At 52.9% G+C, this 11,857-nt stretch overlaps 3 protein-coding genes across 5 annotated transcripts in view; 2 read left to right on the forward strand and 1 right to left on the reverse strand.

Moving 5' to 3' along the window:
• The first annotated feature begins 385 nt into the window (after positions 1–385).
• Positions 386–6,816, forward strand: EIF6 (eukaryotic translation initiation factor 6). Its single transcript, XM_019458697.2, has 7 exons — positions 386–511; positions 741–859; positions 977–1,062; positions 2,618–2,793; positions 3,345–3,521; positions 3,720–3,901; positions 6,545–6,816. Exons 2-7 carry the CDS (start codon positions 753–755, stop codon positions 6,552–6,554), a joined length of 738 nt encoding a protein of 245 aa, XP_019314242.1. The 5' UTR covers positions 386–511; positions 741–752; the 3' UTR covers positions 6,555–6,816.
• A 507-nt stretch (positions 6,817–7,323) lies between these two features.
• Positions 7,324–8,807, forward strand: MMP24OS (MMP24 opposite strand). Of its 2 annotated transcripts, none has more exons than XM_053890321.1 (2): positions 7,324–7,757; positions 7,850–8,807. In XM_053890321.1, the coding sequence occupies exon 2, from the start codon at positions 7,851–7,853 to the stop codon at positions 8,016–8,018; it is 168 nt and encodes a 55-aa protein (XP_053746296.1). In that variant the 5' UTR covers positions 7,324–7,757; position 7,850; the 3' UTR covers positions 8,019–8,807. The 2 variants fall into 2 exon arrangements, with proteins under 2 accessions (XP_053746296.1, XP_053746297.1); XM_053890322.1 differs by having other exon boundaries at positions 7,695–7,763; positions 7,848–8,807.
• The window catches only part of MMP24 (matrix metallopeptidase 24), a 45,163-nt gene continuing 42,061 nt past the window's right edge, over positions 8,756–11,857 (reverse strand). For both annotated transcript variants that reach the window (XM_053890319.1, XM_019458701.2), the window contains exon 9: positions 8,756–11,415. In XM_053890319.1, coding sequence (XP_053746294.1) covers positions 11,078–11,415 — 338 coding nt within the window. In that variant the 3' untranslated portion in view covers positions 8,756–11,077. The remainder of the gene's footprint in view (positions 11,416–11,857) is intronic.

The following is an 11,857-nucleotide window of genomic DNA, read 5'->3' on the forward strand; positions in this document are numbered from 1 at the left end:
TCCCTACTGGACGCCTCCGTGGGTGACTCATCCACCCCAGGCTTCAGCCCCAAATCTCAGCCCTTCACTCTTCCCTGGGCTCCAGATTTGGCCTGGACGTCTGTCCCAAACCTAACGCTCGGCATGTCACTTTCCCCACACCTATTCTTTCTCCTTAGGCTTTACTTCAGTAAATACTTCCATCATCAACTCGAGACATCGCTGGCTCCTCCTCTCTTATGCCTCGCATCCAACCAGCCACAGGTCTCGGTCAATGGTACCTCCTAAAAAGCGCCTGAATAAATGAATGAAGGAATGATTGGATGAGAGCATGCGTGGGGCGGGGCCACGTGGGGTCCAGACCGGAACACTTGCAACCATAGACTCCTCCCAGAGGGTGGAGCTACGGTGACGGCCTGCGTAAGCGGGGGCACTCAGCTCTCCCGGAAGTCTCCCTGGGCCGAGGCGGAAACGGAAACCTACCTAGGGCCGAGTGGAAGCTGTTGAAGCGTGCGGGGGTTGCTGTCTTTTGGTGAGCGGGTGTGGAGGGACGCCGGAAGGGACAGTTCTGGGCTCCCCGCGTCTTGAGTGGTAGTCGGAGGATTCCGGGCTAGACAGTCTAGAGGGGTCCAGTGGGCGGGACCTGAGATTTGAGGGGCCAAGAGGGGCGCGGTCGCGGCGGGCCGTGAAGGGCTGAGGCCGGGAGACCCGGACCCACGGCCGGGAGAGGATTCGTTGGCCCTGAACTCCCGGTCCCGCAGCCCTTAGGCCTCATGGCGGTCCGAGCGTCTTTCGAGAACAACTGTGAGATCGGCTGCTTTGCCAAACTCACCAACACCTACTGCCTGGTGGCCATCGGAGGGTCGGAGAACTTCTACAGGTGCGGCGGGAGCTCCGGTGTCTGCTGGCAGTGTGGTGGCTGGATGGCTGAGAGGGTGCTGGGAGTCGGGGACTCAGACCCCTCAGCTCCTTAACCACTGAATCCACATCCCTACAGTGTGTTCGAGGGCGAGCTCGCCGATACCATCCCCGTGGTGCACGCGTCCATCGCTGGCTGCCGCATCATCGGGCGCATGTGTGTGGGTAAGCCAGACGCTGAACGAGGGAGTGGATCCTCCCAGAGCCTTTAATTGTAGCCTTGGAGGGGACTTCTAGTGACCCTTGGATTTTCCGGCTTTCATCCATTATCTCCAGAAACAAGAGAATCTCTCTGGCCTGTGCCGGACCCTGTTTTTAAGTGCTTTCAGATCAGGGACTATCACTGGCAAAAGCTTCTGGATCATAGGAAAACAAATAACATTAAGTGCTTTCACTCTTAAACTTGATTTCAATCCTTCTTCACGAAGACCCTGGCAGGCAGGCCTTATTGGCCTAATCTGACTAATGATGAAGTCAAGATTCAAGGATCCAAGTGACTCACCAAGTACCACACCTTCCCTCCACACCTGGGAGGGAAGATGGAAATGTCCTCTCTCCCTTGCCACTGACTCTGGGCAAGTTGCTTCCTCTTTCTGAGGATCCAGTTCTGCCTCTACAAAATGACAAGCTAAGATTCTGGGTCATCTTGTTCATTATCCATTTAAGTCTTAAATTGGCTTTACCATGTCTCTGAGTGGCATCCCTATCCCACTCCCCTACTTCTCAGCACTGTTGAGTCTGGCCATTGGTCCTTTGTTGGAGCTGGATCTGTCTCCCTTTACTGTCACCCCTTATTTCTAGTTCTGTTCGTTGGGGTCATATGGGAGTTTTTGTTTTTTTTTTTAAATCATAAGCCTGATGACCTTAGCCTCTGAGTATTTTCTTATTCAGGCCAAACACTCTTTGGCCCTAACTATGACCTTTGGACTTGTCGCTTGGTGTTTTTTTTTTTTTTTTTGTTTTGTTTTAAATATATAATGGGTGTAACTCAGAGTTTAGAAGTTCAAGAGTTGTGTTCTTGTGGAGGTAGGCAGAGGTTTAGTTATTGTTGTCACAATATAATTGTAGTTTGTTCATTCTTATTGTGTTTTGTGTAAATATACCACATTATATTCATCCATTTTGTTGACAGTGGGCATTAGGGTAGTTTTCAGTTCTAACATGAATAGGGTTGCTATGTCTTTTAGTGAACACATGTACATGTTTCTGTTGGATGTGTAATACCTAGGAGAGGACAGGTTGGGCACAGGGTATGCGGATATTCTATATAGTAGGTGATGCCAGATAATAATCTGAAGTGGTTGACCAATTTACACTCCTATTGGTTGTTCCATGTATCTTTTCCAGCATTTGGTATTGGCATTCTTTTAAAAATTTTAGCCATTCTGATAGGTGTGTAGCGTTACCTCAGTTTTCAAGTAGCAAAATATACAGCTAACGCCAAGAGCTCCTCTTGTTAGTCCTGGTCCCTCCTGGTGGATGATGGCAAAATGGGCAGGGTGTGTTGGAACAAATTCCTGGGCTATCTTTGGCCTGCCCAATGGGACTCCTGGTCCCCTGGGTGTTGTATGGATCAATGGGTTAGCGGGCTGGGGTCTGGGCCTAAAGCTTTCCTGGGGAAACTGACTGGGCTGAATTGTATCTAAAACCCCCAGAGCTTAGCAGGCTACTTGTGTATTTGTGGTCCATTCTTGCCCCATCCCCTAATTTGGATCTCTAGGGAACAGACATGGTCTCCTGGTGCCCAACAACACCACTGACCAAGAGCTGCAGCACATTCGCAACTGCCTCCCAGACTCAGTGCAGATCCGGCGGGTGGAGGAGCGGCTCTCAGCCCTGGGCAACGTCACCACTTGCAATGACTACGTGGCCTTGGTCCACCCAGACCTGGACAGGGTAAGGTAGCCCAATTTCGCCCAAGAGTCACAGGACCCGCCTAGTCAGTGGTTAGTCATTGTTCTTGCCTGTCAGGCAGGACTTAGGGGTGTCTCTTGTGGTTTCTCTTTATACTTGGGCTCTCAGATTTCAGGCACTCATTGGAATAGTGATAATAGTGATAATAGAGGTGTGACCAGTGCCAGAAAGAAGCTGAGGAGGGTATTAATCCTCCAAAATCAGGGAGACTGCTCCGTCCTATCCTGTAACCAGGACCAGGAGAGATGATTGACAATTGAGCTCTTGAGTGTGGGTTAGAGGGAAGAGGGTGATGTGGAGACCAGCCCCTGTCTCCTCAGGGCATGCACAGCTATTAGGGACTCCATAGCTGGTCTAGACTCTGCTCCAACCTGTATTTCATGCTTTTTCTGCATGAAGCTTCCATATGCAGCTAGGTAGCAGAGGGATGAGGGGCTTAGGGAGCCAAGCCCTGGGTGGTTTTGGGTGTGGAGAGCCCCTGGTTCCTTGACCTGGAAGTTCTGGGCCCTGAGTACAGTGCCTTTGGCTAACAGGAAACAGAAGAAATCTTGGCTGATGTGCTCAAGGTGGAAGTCTTCAGACAGACAGTGGCTGACCAGGTGCTAGTAGGAAGCTACTGTGTCTTCAGCAATCAGGGAGGACTGGTACATCCCAAGACTTCAATTGAAGACCAAGATGAGCTGTCTTCTCTTCTTCAGGTCCCCCTTGTGGTAAGCATTCCTTTCTCTGATCTCTGTCTCCTCCTGAGGCAGATCCTTTGCCTAGCGTTAAGGATCTGAGTTATTATCTGTCACAGTTTGCGATTGGGGATGCAGGTCAAGGAGCGGGGTTTGGGGATAGTCCTCGCCAGGGAGTGGCAGGACTGTGGCTTTTGGTGCCATGATCCACACTGAGCTCTCCCTTGGCAGGCAGGCACTGTGAACCGAGGCAGCGAGGTAATTGCCGCTGGGATGGTGGTGAATGACTGGTGTGCCTTCTGTGGCCTGGACACAACCAGCACAGAGCTGTCAGTGGTGGAGAGTGTCTTCAAGCTGAACGAAGCCCAGCCTAGCACCATTGCGACCAGCATGCGGGATTCCCTCATTGACAGGTATCTGGGTCTCTCTTCTGCCTTTGGAGGGTAGAGGAGGGAGATGCCACCTAGGATGGGTCCACACTGCATTCATACCGGTAGGTCCTCGTGTGTGAGGGCACACCTGTGCATTGCTGAGCAGTCACAAGGTACAGCCAGTGAGCATTGCCTGAGTATCTGCTCATCCCCATCTTTGAAGACTCAGCTCAGTGTCACCTCTCTGGGCAAAGCTTCCCTCTGGTCTGTCTTATTTTCTCACTGACCACATTGTTTTGTAGTTTGTGTGTGCTTATGTGTCGGTGTCCCCAGCCAGCAGCCCAGAGCCTGAGACCAAAAAGAGCTGTTTGCAGAGGGAAGGAGGGGAAGTTGCTCTTAGAAACTAAGGAGACCCTAAAGGACTTGTTGGGGGTGGGGATTGCATCAAAATCACAATCGTCTGGATTTTTGGGGGTTTAAGAAAAAAGTGGGATCTTGGGCCTAACCCTGGAGGTTCTGGGGTATGAGGCTCTGGAATCTCTTTTTCCTTTGGAGGAGCAGCAGGTGCTGATATTCACCTTTTCCCATTGAGGATTCTTCTCAAGGCATGCCACACCCCAGTATCCCAGCAATCTTTATGAGGATAGAAACCTCATATGCCCATAGTAGAGCAAGTACCCAGTGACAGACCCCCTACTTACAACAGGCAAAATTACCCTCATTCTCCCTTCTTCATTCATTTGTTCATCTGATGTTCACTGAGCCCTGTCGATAGGGCTCCATGTAGGATAGGCAGGCAACTTAGCCCTGTGTCCTGCCTCTAGGAGCTCACAGTGTCGCCGAGAAGTTGTAGAGGCCACACATAACTCTTCACTGCCTTCAAAGAAGAGATAAAAGGTGCCTTAGGTGGCTCAGGAAGCTCCAGTGAAACACTCTGGTATCCCGGAAGGTTTTGTCGGGGGCAAATCATTTAGTCTGGGCCCAGGGGAATGAGTAGATATTTGAATATGCAGAGATGGAGTAGGAAAGCACTTCAGACAGACCCAGAGGTGGGAAAGTATGGAGAGTGTGAAAGGGCAAGGTAATATTGTCAGAGTGTCAAAGACCCTCAATTCCCATGTCAAGAAGTTTTGACTGTAGGCCTGTGATTTTGATCTTTAGTCTATGTTGGGATGCTTGTTAATGTAGATTCCTGGCATCACCCCCCCATTACCAATTCACTCTGGAGTGAGACCCAACCATGTTTGGTTTATTTTAATAAGTTTCTCTGGGTAATTCTGATGGGGAATCAGAATTGAGAGAGTAGTTGAAAGGGTCTCAACAGGAAAGTGGTACAGTAGTTCTGTCATTTGTTCAGTAACTTTTTTTTGAACATGCCAGAAAATCGTGATTTGGTGAATAAGATATACCCACCCTGCCCTTGTGGAACATAGAATCTTACAAAGAAGGCAGTACATACACAATCATTTAATTAAAGGACAAAACAACAACAACAACAACACCTTTTAGCCTAAGAACAGAAAGAAATTTTTGCAATCTGATAATTGGTACCTACCAAGAAAACTACAGCAAATATTGTATTTAATGGTAAAACTTCAGAAACTGCTCTTAAAGTCAGGCAGAATTGCCCACAGTGGCCAGTACTGGTCAGTATTTTGGTGGTTCTTGCTTATGCAGTTAGGTAAGGAACAGAAATGGATACTGGAAAGGAAGAGCCAAAACTCATTATCCTCCTTTGGTTTTGAACCTGTTGAGTTTGAGGTGCCCATGAGAGCTGATAATGAAGGTGTCAGGTAGTTGATTAGAAGTATGTACTTTAGGGGCGCCTGGGTGGCTCAGTTGGTTAAGCGTCCGATTTCAATTCAGGTCACAATCTCGCGGTCTGTGAGTTTGAGCCCCACATCGGGCTCTGGGCTGATGGCTCAGAGCCTGGAGCCTGCTTCCGATTCTGTGTCTCCCTGTCTATCTGTCCCTCCCCTATTCATGCTCTGTCTCAAAAATAAATAAATGTTAAAAAAAAATTTTTTTTTAAAGTATGCACTTTAATTTTATAATTGTACATGTATTTTATTTCTCCTGTAATTTTTCTTTTGTTAAATGTTTATTTTTGAGAGAGAGTGAGAGACAGAACATGAGCAGGGGAGGGGCAGAGAGAGGGGGACACACAGATTCCGAAGCAGTCTCCAGGCTCTGAGCTGTCAGCCCAGAGCCCTATGCGGGGCATGAACTCACAAACCATGAGACATGACCTGAGCTGAAGTCCGACACTTAACTGACTGAGCCACCGAGGCGCCCCTGTATACGTACTTATTACCTCCAGGAAGAATGTTCTGGCCTCATCCCTGCCACTGAGGGATTTGTGGTCTGGGCACATCCCTTCTCTTGTGAATCCCCTTACTCCCTTCTCTGATGTTTGCTGGACTTGAGTTCTGAGGCTCTGGTTTGTGATTGACAACAATGAATAAATTGAGTTGAGTGGGGAAGGAGTTACTGTTAGTTTTTAAGCATTGAGAGTTCTGACTGGATTGTGACTCAAGGAAGCAGTGTAATCTGGAAAGGGCTCTGAATGTGGCTCTTCAGGGCTGAGCTGGAACAAAGGGGTGAGGGTGGAGGCAAGCATCTTAAGAATAAAGGGTGGGGTATGCTCTGAGAAGCACCTACTGACAGTGTTCCTTCTCTCTCTAGCCTCACCTGAGTTACCTTCCATTGCTGTTCTGCGGGTTCCTGCCTCTGGACTTTGGCTCCCTCTGCCCCACCCAGCCAGGCAGCCAGTTGGCAGAGAACTGACTGGGAGTGAGTGGCTGGATGCCCAGCTCTTCACCTGTGCCCATCTCCTGAATCTACAGTTACTTCAAAAATCTGCCATGTTGTGCTGTCTGTCAGGCCTTAATGGCTCCTGACTGACCACTCTCTTTCCTGTACCACCCCCATTAAAAGGCAGCCTGGCTATTCTTGAATGTGTTGTTTGGGGGCCTCCACCTGCAACCCTCCTTCCCTAGCATTGTTCTGGGGGAAAGTGGGTAGGATACACACACACACACACACACACACGCACACACACCAGTCTCACAATTTCCCACCCTCGTCCCGGGATCATCAGGATGGGGGTTGACCCTCCTTCCCTAGCATTGTTCTGGGGGAAAGTGGGTAGGATACACACACACACACACACCCACCAGTCTCACAATTTCCCACCCTCGTCCCAGGATCATCAGGATGGGGGTTGACCCTCCCCTAGCATTGTTCTGGGGGAAAGTGGGTAGGACACACACACACACACACACACACACACACACACACCAGTCTCACAATTTTCCACCCTCGTCCTGGGATCATCAGGATGGGGGTTGATGATTGTCCCAGGGCAAGAGGAGGAAGCACTCTCTACTGTAGTTCTAGCCTTTTCCATGCGACTTCAGCCTCCTACTTCTGGGGTTTAAGAGATGAGAATCTGTTCCAGCTCTCCTCTAGGCCCGAATGAGGACCTGTAAGGGGTCTGGAGCACCTGGCTTCAGGGCAGTCGTGTCTTCTTTGACCAAGGTGGATGGAGATTGCTGGCCTGGCTGCCAGGTGCCATGGAGATTCTCAGAAAACTGGCAGGCGCCCTCCCTTAGCTACAGTGCCTGTGGAGCCAGGAAGCGTCTGGATGAGTCCTTTGTGGCTTGCCGGGGCGGCTCCTTCAGTCTCCTGCTGTGTGCGGGGCGGGGCCCCGGGATGTTGGAGCAGCATTGGCCAGTTACTGGTGGGTGGGGTCGGGTCCGCAACCCCGCAGCAGCGGCTAGGGGGCGGGGCCTGCGTGCGGTGAGGTCACGACGCCGGCTCCTCCCAGCGCAAGTACGCAGGCCAGCGGAGTGCAGTCGCCGGCTCTGGGACCTTGGAGACCCGTGGCTCTCTGGCTCTCGCGGTGAGAGATGAGGGTCGGGCCGGGGCGTGGCGGGACGGCCGGGTCGCGTGCAGCTGACCCGCATCTAACGGCTTCTCTTTGCAGACGATGGGTGCTCGGCTGAGCGGCGGCCAGGGCGCCCCAGAGCCCGTGCAGGCCCAGCCCCAGCCCCAACCCGAGGCGCCCGAGGCCCCTGAGCGGCCCCAGCCTGAACCCAGTCCCTGGGGGCCACTGGACGATGTGCGCTTCCTCATCACCTGCACCTCCTGGTACTGACTCGACACCCTCCGCAGTTACTGCCAGCTGCCAACTGTCGTTGTGCTGTTATGTTCCTCTCTTGTCGTCCTTTTCCAACCCCGGCGCCCAGGACAGGCTCGGAGAGTCGAGGAGATAGATCACGGAGGACTGGAAGGAGGTCTCGGCAGGGCCTCTTCGGCAGCCTCGCCATGGGGCACCGGCTCGCCTCTAGTTCCTTCCGAATTTGTTCGCTTCTTAGCCTGCACCCAAACCAGCTTAAACCTTCGTGCTCACCCCCACCCTACAGCTTCTCCAGCCGTCTGGGTTCTGGGGCAGCCCTCCCTGGCCCTGGCTTCCAGAACCAGGCCAGGACTCCTGGTAAGACCCCAAGACTGCTGACCTCACCTCCTCTCGTCTGTTCCTTATTGCTAAGAACCGGGCTGTTGCTTTTGTCCCTGGTTATGGCACCATGTGCCTTGGCTTCGGAGAAGACCTTGCCACAGTGACCCTCCCTGTACTTCTCCTAGGGGGGCTTGCTCTGCCAATCCTGGATCCCAGTGAGGCATTATCAGGTTGTGTGCCAGGAACCCCAGTAACACTAGGCCTCTGGGGCCAGCCTTTTTGAGAGAGGGGACATTTGATTGCTGGGCTGGTAGATGAGATGCATGGGACAGTTCCCAGATACCCCAAAGCACCCTGTTCCCCCCTCCCAGAAGTTTCTTAAGGCCACTCCCAGAACCTGATCCTTGTTCCTATATCCCAAGAAAACAACACACTCTGTATTTTTGTTTTATTTAGAAATGATTTAAAAAACATTATACAAAGGCTGATCAGTTTAAAATGTGACCGACACTGAAATGCTGTGATATTCCCCGGGCCGAGGGGAAGCTGGGCTCTGGGGTCCCCAGTGCAGTGCCCCTTTGTCTGTCTGCCCTGTCCTGGGGTGATGGGCAAACAGATGACCACAAGACAGGAGAATCCGAGATTGGAAGCCTCCAGGCTGAGCCCTCTCTGGGCCTGGCCCTGCATCCCTCACATCTGCAGCCTGAGCTGCCTGCCTCCATCTCCTGCTCTTTCTCAGCTGGCCTTGGTAGTACCAGGAGCCAATGGGGAGCCTGGGGAGCCTAGAGCTTTCAAAAAGAGAGAGCACCAACCTGAGGAGTGGAGAGGGACCGGGAAGGGGAGAAGGGAGGCCAGGAAAAGATGGATAAAAGAGACACTTCTGATCTCATCTTGGACCCTAGAGGGGTCCATAGGTGGGGACCCAAGGCCCAGCCAGCCCACCCGATGGCCTGGGCAAGAAACAATCTCTCTGTGCTTCATTTGAGGGCACGGTGAGAGTTACCCTAGGCTTCCCAGGGCCTACACGAGTTTCATGTGAGTGGACAGGTATGAGCTAATAAAGTGCTTTGCAAAGTATAAAACACTATACAAACCTATGAATCACTAATATCTCTGCAGTTGTTCCCCACCCACCCCAGGGAGCCCGCCCTTGGTCAAAAAGAGAAAAGACAGAAGGATGATGCCTGGGAACATAGTGGACCCACATAGGTGCCTCTGGGACAAGAGAGATTTTGCTCAAGACAGCTCCCAGGGCAATAGTAGTCCCTGTCTGCTACAGGTTAAGCCAACCCAAAGCCCAGAGGACACAGGGTAGGGGCGAGGCCCATGCAGGCCCAGAGGGCCAGAGTGGCACCGGAGACTCTGCCAGCACCCTGAAGATGTACCACCTTTTGGCTTTGGCAGAGAGCCAGTGGGCATCACTGAACCCATCAGTCTTGCCTAGGGCTCTTCAGTGACAAACAGGGCTGCCTCCACTGGGTTGGAGTGAGGCAAGCTGAGCCCTAGGAATTCCAGAGACTGTGAAGGATGGGCCCCTAGGATTGGGACTGCAATGCAGGCAGATGGGCCCAGTGAGCAGGGTTAGCAAGGGCCAAGCTTGTATAAACACTGCTTCCAAGCTGAGAGATTGAGTTGGCCTCAGGGTAACTGGGGGTGTGGGCTCTGAACACTTGAGAAGGCTGCCCTGGGCCCATTACCCCCAAAGCCATGAGAATGTTGGCCTGGAGCCATTTCTGCCTCACCTAGCTAGTCAGGCTGAGCCCCAGGCCATAAGCAACAGAGCTGGGGACTGGGAGAATGGGGAGAGGGACAGAGAAGTGGAGGATAGTCAGAACTCAGATCAGCCTCCAGAGGTGGGATCAGCTCCTGCCCCAGACCTTTAGCCTCATGAGCAGGTCCAGCTCCTGGGGTGTCTAGGCGCTAGAGTGGCCTTAGCAGCACCTTGGTCCTTGTCTCCTGGGGAAGGGCCGGCCACGCTGGCCTCATCGCCAAGACAGTCACCTCTAATTCACCTAATGCCTCAAACAGCCTTTGCAGAATGGGACTTTTAAAACAGTAGTAACAGGACATTTAAATATTCACGACGTGACAGCTGGGTCCTTGTCAGACCCCGCTGGGCCACAGCACTGCCTGCAACATGTGACCCTAAATCCTAGATCTCAAAGGAGACCCTGATGTGGAGCAGGTTTCCTGAGGGATCTGCTGTATGCCAGCAGCGGAAACCCGGGCTTGTTGCCCGCCATGTTGGCAGCAGGGGTCTTGTAGCCTTGGAGGACAGTGGGGTGGGGGCAGGGGGACATCTGACCAGCAGGTGTTGGCAAAGGGGGACCAGGATTGGTGGCATCTCCCAGAGGGGGCTGAGAGTGCTAGTGCTGGCTTCCACAGAAGGTGCTGGGTCCAGCCAGGAACAGAGCTGTGGTGCCTCATTGATAACCACAGGATGCAGTGACCACAGGGCCTCCTCCTGGCATGGTCCCTGCCTCCTGATGGGGCCTGGCCTATTCCCTTGCGTAGGGAGCAGTTCACCCAGGACAGAAGGCTGGCAACTGGCTGCCAGACACCCACCCTGGGGCACAGCCACCATCACTCCCTGCCTCATGCTCAGCCTAGGCCAATGTACCTACCACTTCAGCTGCACGACCCCTGGCCTAGGGCCCTTCTGGCCCCGGTGGGCAGTGGCCAGAGCTGCCCCTGAGACCCTGATGAGGAAGGGCCTGGCTGGCCAGACCGAGTGGACAGAGAGGGCTCTGGGCTGCTCACACCCACTCCTGGACTGGCCGCTTATAGTAGGTGACAGGCTGAGGGCCTGCCTTGTTCTTGAACTGGAAGATGGTGTAGACCAGCACCAGGATGCAGAGGGACAAGATGCAGGGGATGACCACAGCCACGGCATTCACAGAGCCTGGTACGTCATTGATGGTCACCATGATGTCCACATCGTCCTGGGGCAGCCGCCGCTCCTTCCGCCGTTCCACCTCCTTCTGGTTGCAGCCCATCCAGTCACGTAGGATGTTGCGTGGATAACCTGGCTCCACACTCAGTTTCTGGTTGTCAAACTTCCAGTAGTCCCGGCCCTTGTAGAAGTAGGTGTAATCTGCAGAAACATGGTCCAGCATCACTACTCCCAGGTACTGCCCTGCACCTGCTCTGGGCCAGAGTGAGAGGGCATAGGGTGCTGTGGCAGTGTGGAAGAAGGACGCCTCTCCCACCCTGGCGTCCCAGAGGAGCTTTGAAGGAGGGGTGGGTATATGAAGTGGTGGGAGCAGCGTGTTGGATCGCTTGCAGGTGGGGGGAGGGCAGTGTGTAGCACACTCTGCCGACAGTGTGACAGGGTCTCGGAGTGTGACCTGCACGGTTGCAAAGAGGTGTGCCCGGGACCTGGAGCAGCCTGGCCTGTCATCTCACAGGTGCCAGGAAGCCACTGAGGGGCTTTAAGTAGAATTGATAAGTTCAATTTGTGCCTCCCTACCTTATAACCCTCTCCTCCACCCTGCCCATATTGGTGAGATCAAGTTCCCAACTATGGCTTGGACAGC

The sequence above is a fragment of the Panthera pardus genome, unplaced genomic scaffold (genome assembly GCF_024362965.1).
Source record: "Panthera pardus isolate Hobbes unplaced genomic scaffold, ASM2436296v1 HiC_scaffold_25, whole genome shotgun sequence".
Classification (NCBI taxonomy): domain Eukaryota; kingdom Metazoa; phylum Chordata; class Mammalia; order Carnivora; family Felidae; genus Panthera; species Panthera pardus.